At 41.4% G+C, this 15,348-nt stretch overlaps 1 protein-coding gene across 3 annotated transcripts in view; it reads left to right on the top strand.

Annotated features, from left to right (window-relative positions):
* Window positions 1-3,337: 3,337 nt before the first annotated feature.
* The window catches only part of atp1b3a (ATPase Na+/K+ transporting subunit beta 3a), a 53,003-nt gene continuing 40,992 nt past the window's right edge, over window positions 3,338-15,348 (top strand). Inside the window, exons 1-2 of one of the 3 annotated variants that reach the window (XM_041176552.1) lie at window positions 3,338-3,620; window positions 13,672-13,800. In XM_041176552.1, the coding sequence (XP_041032486.1) occupies window positions 3,509-3,620; window positions 13,672-13,800 (241 nt within the window). In that variant the 5' untranslated portion in view covers window positions 3,338-3,508. Of the gene's footprint in view, window positions 3,621-6,192; window positions 6,238-13,441; window positions 13,525-13,671; window positions 13,801-15,348 lie in introns of those variants that run through there. The other 2 variants (XM_041176558.1, XM_041176565.1) reach the window with 2 other exon arrangements.

Below are 15,348 nucleotides of genomic sequence, written 5' to 3'. Positions count from 1 at the left end.
AAGTGTGTGCACTTGATGGCTCGCTGCAGCCTGGGGAAGCCAGCAATGGTAGCAAATCCTCAGGTTCCCTCATTCTGGCTTTGGGCATCATGTGTTAAAGTTATGTAATTGCTGGCCCTCCAGAGCAATACATCCGTGAAGAACTTAATGCAATGATGTGCAGCCGGCTGCGTGATCCCTGTCAGGTCACCGCAGGCTGCCTGAAAAGAGCCTGCCATGAAAAAGTTTAGCATCCCTGTGACCTTCAAGGTGACAGGCATCGGGTGGCCCCCAAGGCTGTTTGATGAGATCTCCCCTGCAAGTATTCCACAAAGGGATGTAACAGTTGCCCTTGAGAGTCTCAGTCATCTTCTGCACTGTCTCAGTCATTCGTAGGCAGCAGAATCGCTCAGTGCAGCATAATGTCTTCTATGTCTCTGATGAGGGTCTTGAGGCTCCTCCTGGTCATCAGGGTCTGGCGCTGCTCTGTCCCCATTCTGAGGACCCATAGCATCCTGGGCTTGCCTCTAATCTCTTCGTCCTCTCACCCTTCTCCTCCTCCTCCTAATCCTCCTCTCCTCCTCACTGGAGATTGTGTCTTCTACTGAGAGCACAATCCCCATCTGTGTCCGAGAATTCACACTCCTCACCCCTGGGTTACGGACAGTTGAATATTAAAGCAAGACCCCTCTCAATGAGAGGAGAATCCTTCTGGAGAGAAAATATCTGAAATTCAATTCTGCCCTGTGAAATGAGCAGCCCCTGCAGTCAAAGGGTTTGGAACTGCAAAGCTGAGACTCTGCTCTCAGCTGCAGTTTAAAAACCCATCCAAACAAGCTTGCCCTTAAAAAACGGGTTATGCACAAGACGTGAATCTCACTTTGAAGGCATATTATTGCCTTCTGGCTGTATTATTTCAGTCAGATTGCTTGTTAATTGCCTCAATTGGTATTTAAATTGGTATTTGAATAACATGAGCGGGTTCCTGACTTTTTGTCTCGCCTGCATATGGTATTATCTGAAACTGGTGTGATGATGTCGGGAATGGTGCCTGGCATCATCATGCCACATAATACGCTCTGCAAAGTGGCAAACGCTCCTGATCGCAGAGCGCATTATCCAACTCAGTGTCTGTAATAAAACATGGGAATTGGAGGTGATCATGTGTTGGGAGGAACCAGACACAATAGAGGTTACTGAGGCATGTCTACAGAAAAATCTAGACTGGGAATTAAACACTGCATTCTTGCAAGGAGGAGGGATTCCAGAAGTTTGAATTGGGTTGACCATTTGTGAAGTTATTATGCAGCAAATAGCATCTAAAGCAAATGTTGTAGCTATCGGTAAGAGTACTTCAATGTATAAATTAGAGATACTTAAAATTGAAGGAAATATTATGAGGTAAAGCTGAAGTTTGTAATACATTTGAGTTAACAATCGGTTAATTTACTGGACCAGGGAGAAATATTGACCCAAAATCCCTGCTCTTCTTCAGATGTAACCACCTTTCATGTCCATTCATATAAGCAGATAGAGCATTGGTTTATTATTCTATCTGTAAGACAGCAATTTCAGCAGTGATCCCCTCACTCAGAAGTTCCTTGAAATATCAGACCAAATTATGTGCTGAGCCTGAGAGTGGGTCATGAAATCACAATCTTTTACCTTAAGGTAAGAATGCTACCACTAAACCAGGTTTAAATATTTGTAAATAAAAATAGGGCCAGCTTACACATAAACACTGAAGATGCTCAGCTTTACCTCTCCACCTCCAATTATGAATGGTGCCCTCTCCAACTATAGTCATTAAAACTTGAACGAGTTTTAACTTATTCTAGTTTAATGTCAATGGAACTATTTCCTTACAATAGTCTCAACCTAAACTGAATTCCAGCTTCACAATTCATCACCAAAATTGGTTTCTTTCAACTCCAAAAAAATGTCCACCATCTCTGCTACTGCTACTGCTACCAAGATTCTAGCCATATGCATTTTGATTCAATTTATTGTTTGTTGGTCTCTATTCTCTCCTGCTAGCCTCCACAAACTACAACTTATCTTGAGTACTTTACTTTGATCCTTGTTCTCTTCTGCATTCTTATGTGGTTGTCCGTGTTAAACTCCACTGGCTTCCCATTCCCCATCAATTGTAAAATCATCTTGTTCACATTTTCCTAATGACTCCCTCCACCCTACATTTGCAATCTCCTCCAGCTGGACATCCTATATCAATCCTCCACACAAACAGCTGATTGCTCCTGGTTTTCCCTCCCTTTCATCATTAGTGACGATTCTTTCAGTCACTCGGCCTTGTCTTCCAACAGTCTATCTACCTTGCTTGCCCTCTGGTTTCAAAAGCCTCTTTAATATCCCTGTTTCAATGATGTTTTTGTTCTTCTGATTTTTCCCTCTGTTTACTCTGCTGGCTGTCCATCTTTTTTGTAAGGCACTGAGATGTTGCTCTCTGCCATGGAGGGACTTTATCAAAATACAAGTTATTAAAGTGCTGAGGAGGCAATTCAACATGCCCAGGTATAAAGTGAACTAGCTATCTATGGCTTGCCCTTTATGCTGTGTGAAAACTAGGGCACTCAGAAGGGTATTGTGAATATGACAGTATTTTAGGACCTTGTCTCTGCCTGTTATTAACAATGTCTCTATGCCAAAACTATTACAAGGACGCTACATTTATAACACTTTAACCAGGCGTCAACTTATAGATTGCACCCTTCTCTACAGGGTGGTGCGGGGGGGGGGGGGGGGGGGGGGGAGCGGAGATAGGCATAGAGGATTCCTCTGCTTCGTTGTGCCATCAAGACTTTCACTCCCTCTAACTGCATTCGGGTGCAGTTATCTCTCCGCTATGGCTGTAATATGGTGCAGCGCGCGTGCTCGCCATTTCCTCGATCTCTCGCTCTCTCTCCCCACCCCCACCCTCCCCATGTCTCCAGGAGCTGGTGGGATGTCACTGTTCTCTCTACCCCATCCACAGTTGTTCCATCATCTCTCTCTCCATCCACCCCTATGTCTTCTTCCATCGGAAAAGGGCATCGTTTATCCATCACATTGCAACATCCTCCAAACAGATACATCACGGGCACCGCGCGACTGCCCAACCACAAGCCTCAACCGCAGCGGGCGCGCGCGCGCCTCGCAAGCCCCGCCCCCTCCTCCTCCCCCCAACACACACACACACAAGCACACGCGCGCGCGCGCGCGACCACTAGCGCGTGCACGCCGCCCCCCGGCGGCGCGCGCCGGCTCGCACTGCCCGCTTTGCGCAAAGCGCATGCTCGTCTTCGCCTTATACCCGCGGGGCAGCCGCTGCGGTTCTTCACTGCAGCAGCGGCAGCAGCGAGAGGAGGCTGAGAGAGAGAGAGAGAGAGGGAGTGAGTGAGAGGGAGAGAGAGAGACTCACCATCTACAGCAAGATCACTAGAATCATTCTCGCATCTCCATCGTCAAATCTCGCCTCCTTTCCCCACCCTTCCCACCTCACCAAACCCGTCCCATCTATATTATTTGCACCATGGCTGATAAAGTTGACAAGAAGGATTTCGCGGAGGGAACAGGAGGATGGAAGCAGTTCATCTACAACCCGGGGACCGGCCAATTTATGGGCAGGACCGCCAGCAGCTGGGGTAAGGATCAAGGAGATAGATGGATGGATAGATGGAAGGAAGGAAGGAGAGAGAGAGAGAGCATAGAGAAACGCCAGTGCCCTCTGTACAGACTGCAAAAAAAATGTTATTTTTCCCTTTAAAAAATCCCAATCCGATGCGCTTTTATGTATTTGTAAATGCAGTGGCTCCTTCCATCTTGTGTGTTTTACAGTCAGGTTTGACAGGTGGATGGTATTTGATTTTTGTTTTTAGCCCGAGGAGGTGATGGATTTGTTAGCCCGGTGCCTGTCCCCGGTGCTGATCCTTAGCCAGGCTGGTGGACGCTCAGAGGCTGGGTTGCCTTGCCCGCAGGGACGAGAGACAGAATTGGTTTGAGGGGGTTTTTCTCTCTCTCTCTCTCCCTCACATTCAGCCTCCCCCCCACCAACCCACCCATCCGGTAGGAATCGACACAGATGAGGCCGGGGAAAATAATGTGAAGGTGGGAGGAGGCATTAAATTATTAATTTAAGGGAAGGTGTCAGCAAATGAGTTGACTTTGGGCGGATGGAGAGTTGGGGTGAAAACCTGCGCATTATGCAGCCGACTGTCAGTCACGATGTTCAGGAGGTGTTAACGTGAGCAAACTCTTAATGTTTGATCTGACCGGCTTGGCTCCTGCATTTCCACCGGCTTCCCCCTCTTCGTTTTGGTTCCAGCCGAATTTTAATGTTCAATTAGACATCGGCGAGGCGCTGACCACTTTCCTCTCGCTGTAGGGTTTTGTGATTTTTGTCGTTCGTTGCTAGAAATGCTAGGGCTGGATACAAAATTAATGTCAGTATTTAAAATGTTTCCTTTGATTGAGAAACATCATTTCTGAATTGAAATCTGATTTGATATACTGGGATCCACTTATTCCATAGCAACACTTTTATATACATCAGTTATCCATTTGTTAGTTAAAGGTCTCGAGTCATTTTTATGTTGTATGCCTTTTGGAACCCTGGAGTTAACTATTTGAAAGGGAGCTGTGATTTTTCATCAGAGATTGTAGCAATCCAGCTCCCCCAGAAAAGAAATCCCTATGGATGAAAAAACTGGAGAAGGGATGCTGGGTAAAGGTCCTCTGATCAGCAATGTTTAATGCAGTTTTTTTTTAAATTTCAAGTTGTTTAATTCAATTCAATCAACTTTAACACTAAATTTCCCCTTTTGTGTCGTTTTACTTGCATAGTTTAAATTATTTAATAATTTGAAAGGAATTTTGCGCACAATCAATAATGCTCCAGCTGTAAATTTTATAGGTTTTGTTTTCTGTATTTGTCATGATGTTCCACCAATATTGATTTTTTTTTTGCATGGGACTTTCCAGAAACTCTCTCTGACCTTTGAAACTGCGATTTTACTGCATTATGTCCACGTTTTGGAAGGGGAGGAAAATCTTACATGAGGATATTTTGTTAAGTGGACAGAATAATTGAAGTTTTCTGTTTTGGGTTAAGCTGATATTGTTTGTGGGGTTGAGGGCAATTCTCTCAACTAGCTTTTAATTACTTTAGTGAAAAGGGGTAACTTCTGGCCATTATATTTATGTAAAGTATATAGCGCTTTTGCTTGACTATCTTTTTTTTAATATCTATGCAGGAAAGAAAGGTGATCTTGCCTATTTTCTTAAATGTGTTGTGTTGTTTTAACAATTTTGCCTGAAGAGTATCTGCAAAGGAGGAGACCATTCAGAATCATGAATCCAAATAGTCTTAAACTGTTTAACAATAAATGTTTCCATTCATGAGGCTCCTCAGTAAATCTTTGTGTCCTTAATTTTTATTTAAACTGTGATGCAGGTGCTGTGAGGTTGTGCTTAATCAAGAGCATTCGCTTTTAATGTTGATGTTATTGTGGTCTTCCTTTTGCCTGACTGCAGATTTGCCCTTTTTTTTGTGACTGATTTCAGGCGTGTTTGTTCTCTGTTATCCCCTACACCAACCCCCAAAACAAATTAAGCACTTTTGAAAAGTGAAGGGGTGGGTAGATTGGTGGGAAGCACAGTTTCTAAAATCAACTGATGACTTGGACAACACGCAACAACTACATTGAGTGTTCTATCAACTTATGTCATTACAAAAATGTTAGCATTGCTGTTTAGATCCTCGGGAGACCTATTCCTACACAAAATATTGTGCAGAAGAGCACTGTAAAGATCCTGTCCTTCACATGTTCAACTCCAAAAAAATAAGAAATTTTCTGGGGTCTGGGGGAGGGGGGGACACCAGCATCAATGTCACTCTTAAAATTTTGCGCCATTCTTTAATTGGAGCTTTCCACCACCTCCTCCTCCTCCTCCTCCTCCTCCTCCTCCTCCTCCTCCTCCTCCTCCTCCTCCTCCCCCCCCCCCCCCCCCCCCCCCCCCCCCCCCCCCCCCCCCCCCCCCGCCACAGTCCTGTTCTGTATACTCCCAATGTAGGCATACACAAATTTGGATAGACAGTGGAAGTAGAAGTAGCCAAGCACTGAATGAGACTGTGAATACTGAAACTCTTAATTTTAAATAGTACACTCCAAGCAGCACCTGGTATGAAGGAGAACTGAGGAGCAGAAAGTGCGGGAGCTTTGTATATGGAGTTGAACTACACTCAGGTGAACCATACCTATGGTAAGGAATCTGACCTCTCAGTGGCTAATAAAAACAATACTGGGATGACCTGAGGATAAATACTTAATCAGAATATTTTCCTTCCCATTTAAACTGTTCAGTATTTAATACCCTTTGGAGATTTCATTTGAAATGAAATATTGGCATTGGATAGTGGAGAGTCATTACCAGTGGTTGCACAACACGTGTGATATCTGAGTCTAAGGAGCTGATCATCCTTTTGCATTATCTGTTGAATTGTATATGACACACAAGTTGTATAATCTAGTAAAGTATATATATATTTTTTAAATTCTCAGGATGTGGGCAGCACTGGCAAGGCTAGTATATATTGCCCATACCTAGTTGCTGTTGAGTCCGTGGTGGTGGAGCCCCTTCTTGAACCACCACAGTCCTGTGTGGTGAAGATGCTCCAATTGCTCTGTTCTTCCCATTAGTCAGAATCATAACCCTGATCAGTAGCACCTTGATAAAAACTTTGTTTTAAACAATGCATGTGGAAATATATTTCCAGGTTTTATTCAAAATAGCCAAATGGATATACATGAGGAAGGCCATTTGGCACATCTTGGTTCATCCATACAGAAAGATCGTATAATTTCCTACTACTCCATTGCAATACAGCTTCCAAATGTTTGTGATTCCAGAGCTTTTGCCTCCACTGCCCTAGGTAGGAGTCAATTCCATGTGTTATTAATCTTTTTGTGTGAAGAAAAACATCCTGATATCAGTCCTGAATCTGCTTTTTCAAAGTTTAAACTTGTTCCCCCTTGTCCTACTCTGTTTGTTTTGAAATAGTATTCCAGGTTTATCTTTTCTAAATGACTTACTATCTTTGTAGCTCTTATGAGGTCATCTCTTGGTTATCTTCTTTCAAGGCTGAAAGTTTCCTGAGTTTCTCTCTCTTTTCTAAACTCATGCTCTTTTCTAGGATTGGTTGCTCATCTCATCTTGCACAGTCTCAAGTGTCTTCTTTGAATTTTCGTGACCAGAGCTGGACACAGTACTCAAGGATAGCTTAAGGCAGCTCTAACTGATTTTATTGGGCTATTTAAATTGTAACTTTCCCAGTTACAAACCTACAGTTAACATTCTGGACAGATTTATAATATATTACATGAGACTGAGCAGCTACCTTGCTCAAGTGGCTTATCAAGTCATGAATAACTTTTTTGAGATTGTTAAATCTTTGTAATACATTATGAATTAACTGTTATCTATGAGACCTGCCTCCTGCTCTCTTGACTCTACTTCCACTAAACTGCTGACCGATCAACTTCCCTTCCTTGCCCTCATGGTAGCTGATATTGTAAACGGTTCCCTCTCAGGCCCTCAAATCTATCATCATCACTACTCCACCTCCCTCTCCCCAAACCCCACTTTTGACCCCTCTCTTTTTGTAAAGTAGTCACATCTCCAACCTCCCTTTCCCCTTCAACATCCTTGAATATGTTGTTGCCTCCCGAATCCATGCCCATCTTACCTGCAACTCCATGTTTGAACCTCTCCAATCAGATTTCTTCCCCTGCCACAGCACTGTAATGTCTCTGTTGAAAGTTACAAATGTGACTGTGACCATGATGCACTTCATCCTCTTGACCTGTCTGTATCCTTTGGTGCAGTTGACCAGACCATTCTCCTCCATGGCTTCTCATCCATTGTATTGAATAATGTTTGGATGTTGGTGAGGGGAGTTCTAGTCTTGCCTGCAAACAAACATGTCTGTTGGTTCTACACTGCACTAGTATATAACATTCCTAAATATCACAAATTAATGGCTAAACTATTCCCAGTATTTTACTTATTACTTTAGTTGAACATGCAATTTGTAAGTACTGTAGAAGTCATCCATAATTTGATTTTCTTTTCTGATTATCCTAAGAAAACAAACAAAAGGTATCTACTATAACATACACCGAAAGTGATTAACAGCACAATAAAATTCTCTCCCAATGTTTCATAGCCTGTGTCAGATCAACAAGTCTAAATACTTTATTGTAATTTGCCGCTAACCATTCATTGGCATGAGCTGGAAAATATAAGTGTTGCTCAAATTGGATTCACTTAAAATTTTGCTAACAATTGAAAGATTATACTTGAAGCATTTTTGTGGGGTTGATGTTCAAATCCAATAACCTTGTACCCTGTTACTTTTGTCACACTTTTATATCAACTTTTTCCATTATAAATTCCAAATACCACATTTAGTAATGGAAACTGCCGATAAAAACTGTATTAATACACTCTCACCAGTGATGGCACTGTAGTGCCTTGGTTTTGCAACTCTGGTCCAGAGGCTCTACTTCAGAGAAACTCCAAACAACTGTCTTTCTCTACATCCTGGATTTTTGCTACTTAACCAGAATATAAAATTAAATTATTTAAAAATGAAGTCAAAATATAACATTAAAATGAGGACTGAAGTGTGCACTGGTTCATTTATCCATATCCTCTAATCCTACCTGAAGGCTAGGCTTGGTTTTGTCTCCCTGTATGTAACGCCACACGAAATTGATTGGTTATGTAAAGATATCTTTATACAAAATTACCTGTTGCAGTTAATTGAATTTAGTGTACAAACTAATTTGCCAAAAAATTAATATGAATTTTCTGATGGAAAAAAAATCAATATTCATGTTTTTGTTGTAATTAAAGTACATGGTCAGTATGAAATCAGTATTTAGAATATTTAAACTTTATGATCTTACACTTTGAGAGGAAATGCTTTGAAAGGGAATTTTATTGTGCTGTTTTTGTGGGTTCTTTATGGTTCATGCTCTCTTTCAATGCTGTGAGTACATTTTTGCTCTCTCCTAAGGAATACATTGATTTTTTTTCCTCCAAAGATTCTGTGGATCCTGCATTTGTGACATGTGGTGAGGTTAACTCAATAAGTTCACAACTTTAATTTTGAGCTGTAAGTTGCAGCAAGTTCATGATTTCCTAAACTTATAAAACTAAAGATCACTCTTATGATTCAGTTTCTGCAAAAACAATCTAGCTTTCGTTGTATCAATTCCCTTTTTGCTTTACATGTTCCACAATTGATATTTTTCCAAAGATGAGAATCCTTCTTTGTAATTTTCCTCGTAGTTAAATTATCTAAGACCCAGGCTGCCTCTCTCTGGATCTTTTCTGGACCTCTCACCTTTTTGTCAATACGGAGCTCACAACTGGGTATAAATTCCAATCCCAATAAGCAGGTGCTATATAAGGTTTCATTTATTACGTTTCATTGATGTGTCCAAAGATGGTGAGCAGCTCCTGAATAATATAAAGCATCATTTATTATCGTATATGGGTTTTATGCTATTATGTAAGCAAAATTGTCCATAAACAATTATAGTTGTGATAAGAAATTTAATTATACTGGGTTTTGACAGAACTATTCATGACTTTTGGAGATCTGAAGAGTGGATATTTCTATGGTGAGCATATAAAGTGGTAATATCTTTAATGTTCATTTACCAAATCTATGGAATTATTGCAGCAATTGTATGGATATAACAACATAAACTTCTTTTCAGCTGTAAGTTTTAGTGTAACTATAATGAAAATGCAAATTAATGGGAGAAAAGCAAGGCTTTTCTCCTTAGACTCCAGATTGCTGAGTTACAGCCATTCTTTTCTGCTCCTGGGAGAGAATATTTTCTGTGGATTTGATTGAGACTTCTGCGTTTTTTTCAGACAAAAGGAGCAATATTAGTTATATTATGCAATATAATTAAATAATAGATCATTAGTGTCCATCAATCTCTTGGTCTTCCTTCCGCCAAAGCAAAGTGAATGAAATTGTTGTTTGGTTTAGCAAATAGACAGCAAATTTGATAATGGATCTTAAACTTTCTTTTTCTATAATCTTTTATTGAACAAAATCTTAAACCAAGCTCTTAGGCCAACTGATCTAATCAGGCTACAAGCCTTCTGTAGATGGAAACACTAGAAAATTCTCCAGTGAGACTCATTAGGTATCTCGAAGACAGAGCCCTTTCATCTTTTGGATACCTTGGATTTCTTTTGTCTACAAAGTAGTGTGTGCATTTTTTTTATAAACTGAAGTTCTGTGATCTTGTAATAATCTCTCAAAGCAATTGCACTCCTAATTCTAATTGATTAATCCCTTGTACATTTCATCATGATTGGTATTTGGATCAGGTTCTTCACATTTTCATTCTCCTTGTTTAGACAATTAAGCAAAGCCATTGGAGCACCTGGCAGATTGTACAATACAATAAGATATGCCCTAGTTTTACAACTTAAAATCCATAATTTCCATGAACTTTTTTGAGGGGGTGGTGATGAGGACATATAGTAGACGTAGAAAGTCAAGTAGAGCAGGGGCTTGATATGGATATGTATGAGGCACTACATTTTTGCAAGGTAAAAATGAGGAATGGGAGCAACCATTCACTGGAAAGACACTGAAGAATGTGAATGAGTAGAGACTCCAAAGGATTCAAAAGCTTATGCCTGAATTTTCACTCCTGGGTCGGAAGGGTAGAGTTGGGACAATTCCCAGCAAACCTGACCCAGGAGAGAGAGTGTCCCAGAATGTTGGATTTTCAGTCTTTGCGGCGGGGTTGGGGGTGGGAGTGGGGGTGGTGGGGGGTGGGGGAGAGTTGGGGTGGGTTATGAAAATGGGAATTCTGGTGGGCGACCCCAGGACAAGTGCAGAGGCTGTCAGGTGTGGAGGTGGGCTGGGTGGAAGGCTGGCCTCAGTGCATCAGCACTGTGTGGAATTTTAAAAAAATAAATAAAACATAAGACAACCCTCACACCCCACACTCCCCCATGCCTTATCCATGACAATCTATGCCTCTCTACCCACCCCCATGGCATCTCATACCCTCTATTGCCAAACTCTGCCCCTCTACCCACCTCCCCATGGCCCCTTATAACTCCCATGTCAACTATGTCCCTCTCTCCACCCCACCTTTGTATCCCCTATGTGCCTCTACCCAACCCCCATAGCCCTTTAGAACCCTATGCCAACTTTGTGCCAACTCATTCCAGCCTATGCGCCCCACCCACTACCCTTTGCCCTTACATCCTCCATGTTGGCTCACCCAATATCTGCCAGGGGCAGACCCGAGGACCCATGCTGAGATGACAAAAAATAAAGTTTTAAGTGTCTACTGCAGACTTGATTCTTTTAATGAGTTTTTATGAAGGAGCAGACTTGTTCCTTCATAAAAACTCATTCAGTACATTTACATCCTTCAAGTACATAATCCTTAATGAAAACAAATATTTCATTCAAGTGCTTAAGCGCTTATAAGCACAAACATCGGGATGCATGGGGAAGAATATTACGCTCGGCATGCGGGCACGCACCTGACACACCCCAGCATAAAATGTGTGATGATTTTGGGTGTGCGTCCTGACATTATCGCGCAGTCTTGTGAAAGCTCGTTCGGTGGGCACGCGTTGGAGTCGGCTGCGCACTTGCCGTAAATTAAAAGGCCTATTAAGGTCATTAACAATCTAATTAAATTCAAATTTATGCTACCCGTCCAACCTAATGGGTGGCAGCAGGTGAAAAGGCCAAGCAGCCTTTACATTTTTTAGGAAGCCTCATCCACGAGCAGGATGAGGTTTCCTAAAGCAAATAAGCATTAAATGAAAACTATTTTTGAATTAAAATCATATCCCAGCTCATATGACAGAGTCACATGAGGGGACATGTTTTATTCAATTTTTATTCTCTTCATTTTTTTTACATAGTGCTTCAATCTCCCTGAGGCAGGTCCGCGCATGCAACAACTGTGTGCTAGGCCCGGCTCCCCCCCCACCCCCCACCGACCTGCAAAAGCAGCGCTGGCACTTACGATCCATGAAGATGGGCCTTAATTGGCCTGGCCGCATGAAATCGCAGTGCAGAGCTGATCGTAGGTGGCAATCAGCTTCCCAACCACCCCTGTCGAGCACCCCCGCCAAGGGCAAAATCCTGCCCATGTTTCCACTTCAAAGAGTCTATAGCCACTTGTAGCTGTCAATTGAACTGTGAAATGGCAGGCACCCCACTGTGATAACAGAAGGTTGTAAAATATGTCATGCAGCACTAATCCAGCAATAATATCAGTTAGGCTTATTTCAACAGACAGAGTGAAATAGCAAGCAATGATTTTTTTTAAACACTCCACATAGTTTTTACAATGATTTAATGAAGTTTTAAGTGCCTTGACAGATTGACAGTTGATTTTGACATTTGCTTTTGAAAGTTTCTTTTGACACTTTGACCGTTGCTTCTGACAGTTCCTTTTGATAGCCCTCCTAGTTCCACTGAGTTTATGCACTTTTTTCACACATTCATGCCCACTTTTAACAGTTCAACAGGACACCTTACCTCTTACAAAGGGCACCTAACCTCTCTCAAGGGATACCTACCACTCCAAAAGGGTACCCCATCCTTCCAAAGGACGCCGCAAAATTTAGACTTGCTCCTACCTGGTCGAATCTTCACAAGTTGTGTTTCCCACTCCTGGCTAATGAAAACTAAACATGTGTAGAGGCATTTGCTGATTTATATGGGCAGCTGCCTCCGCGAAATGCACATGTGCAAATCACAACCTGCACCCATTCCTGCTCCTATGAAAACGGTAGGTGACGGACTTCTGGATTTTGGCCTCCTTTGCCATTTTCGTAATGATGGAGAGGCTCTCTGTCGTTACAAAAATCCAGGCCATAATTCCCTAAAAACGCAAGTGCAGATTAATCAAACTAACAACATTTTGAGAAATAGGAGCATAGTATTACTTCTTTTACAATTATATTTTATCTTTGGCTACTGGGATTACTTATACTGAAGTAGAGGACATTTCGAAGTATTTTAAAAAAATTATGGTCAGTTTTGATTGAGTAGAGAGGATACTGTCCATTCCCATTCAGTGAAAAATTTTAAATTGTTACTGAGTGAATAAAGATGTATGGAAGTTTCCTTTTCTGCAGAGGGTTGTTGGAGCACAGAACGTTTTGCTCAGAGTAACTGGTGCAGCGAACACTGCATCTTCCAAAAGAATATTGGAGAAATATTTAAAATAGTGGAAGGTACAGGACTTTGGGGAGCAAGAAGGGCAGTAATATTAGTTTTGGGATTGATTTAGCAAGGAGTCAGCACAGACACAAAGAGTTGAATGGTTTCCTGTGCTGTAAATTTCTTTGGTTTCCTTGCCCCTCCTTTCTTCCCCTTTCCCTCCTCAAAATACAGAACCCACTGCTGTAATTCTGTAGTTTGCAATTGTGGTGCTGTTATGTGAAAAGATGCACTATATGTTGGCTGGTTCATTGGTAAGTTAGAAATAGTGAGTGGTTTTTGTCCACTCATGCACTCCTAAATGCAAGATATTATGTAGAGTGTGAGCTGTAAAATCATTATGGGAAGAATTAAAGGCATTTGGAAATACAAACTAACTTTTTCTTATTCCTTCTGTACAGCTTTGATTTTTCTGTTCTATCTGGTCTTTTATGGCTTCCTAGCTGGTCTGTTCAGCTTCACAATGTGGGTTATGCTTCAGATGCTGGATGAGTATACGCCCAAATATCGTGACAGAGTTTCCAGTCCAGGTAACTATTCCATATTGGTAATGTTTTGAAGAATGCTTGTCAGTAATCAAGATCTGAACAATGGATGTCATTTTTGTTTTTAAAAAATCACAATTGCATATTGCAAAGGTGTCTGTTTGGATTTGTTGTCGTGCACTTGCCTCTGAGAAGATCATAGAGATTGTAGGTTAAAGTTTACTCGAGATATAATTTAATAGTACATACTTCAGGCTAACATGTTAGTGCAGCTCTGAGAGAGTGCTGCATTGTCCAAGGTGTTCTCATTTGAATTTTTAAAAAAATTCACTCATGGGATGTGGGTGTCGCTGGCTTGGCCAGCATTTATTGCCCATCCCTAATTGCTCTTGTTCAGAAGGCATTTAAGAATCAACCACATTGCTGTGAGTCTGGGGTCACATGTAGGCCAGATTTCCTTCCCTGAAGGAAAGTAGTGAACGAAATGGGTTTTTACAACAATCGGCAATGGTTTCATGATCATCATCAGAATTTTAATCCCAGATTTTTATTGAATTCAAATTCCACCATCTGCCATGGCAGGATTCGAACCCAGATCCCCAGAGCTTTACCCTGGGTCTCTGGATTACTAGTCCAGCAACAATACCATCTCCATCAACTCCCTATTAATGACACATTAATTCAACGTCTCATCCGGTTCAATTGTACATGAAACATCCTGTGACAGTATTCAAAGGAAAGCGTGGAGTTCTGGTTCAACGCTGAACACTTAAACAAATGATCAGGTTGCTCATCTCATACCCTGTTTGTGGGATCTTGCTGTGTGTAAACTGGCTTTTTAAAAAATTGTATGGCTGGGGAAATAGTTATAGTTCAATGTTCAGGTTAACAATCCATTCAAAAAACAAAAAACCATTGACTATAGTTCAAAAGTAATTAATTGACTGTCAAGCTGTTTTTGATAACCTGAGAACACGATAGATGCTAAATAAACACCAGAAGAAAATATGGATATAATTGTTGTAGGGCTCCTTTTAACTGTATAACCTTTTTAGACCATGTGGCAAGGTGTGTGTGTGTATGTGTGTGTCTGTGTCTGTGTGTGTCTGTGTGTGTGTGTCTGTGTGTGTGTGTCTGTGTGTGTGTGTCTGTGTGTGTGTGTCTGTGTGTGTGTGTATGTGTGTGTGTGTGTGTGTGTGTGTGTGTGCACTGTGAACATAATGGCAGTTCAAGTTAGTCTGAGTAATAGAAAGCCTAATGCTTACGAATAAACCTTCACAAATTAATGGGGCAAGTACTTGGCTACAAAATCTCTCTTGCTAGTTTAAGGCATTGAAAACAAAGTGTTGAAATGGTACAGGTGGAGGTATATAGAATGATACAGCACAGAAGGAGGCCAATTGGCATTATACCTGAGCAAGCTAATAATTTTTCCCTATTTTCCTCCTCCCTTGGGTGGTTCAGATCAGGAACTCGGCAGAAAGCAAAATCAAACCTAAGTACCTGAAAATTGCTTTTCTAACATACTGTACTATCGTAGGTCTCATTGAATTTATCTGTCAATTTATCTAACATCATTCCAAATAATAGTTC

The sequence above is a fragment of the Carcharodon carcharias genome, chromosome 2 (genome assembly GCF_017639515.1).
Source record: "Carcharodon carcharias isolate sCarCar2 chromosome 2, sCarCar2.pri, whole genome shotgun sequence".
NCBI lineage: Eukaryota > Metazoa > Chordata > Chondrichthyes > Lamniformes > Lamnidae > Carcharodon > Carcharodon carcharias.
Note: the sequence above shows the minus strand (reverse complement) of the source record. Positions and strands in the feature narration are given on the sequence as shown.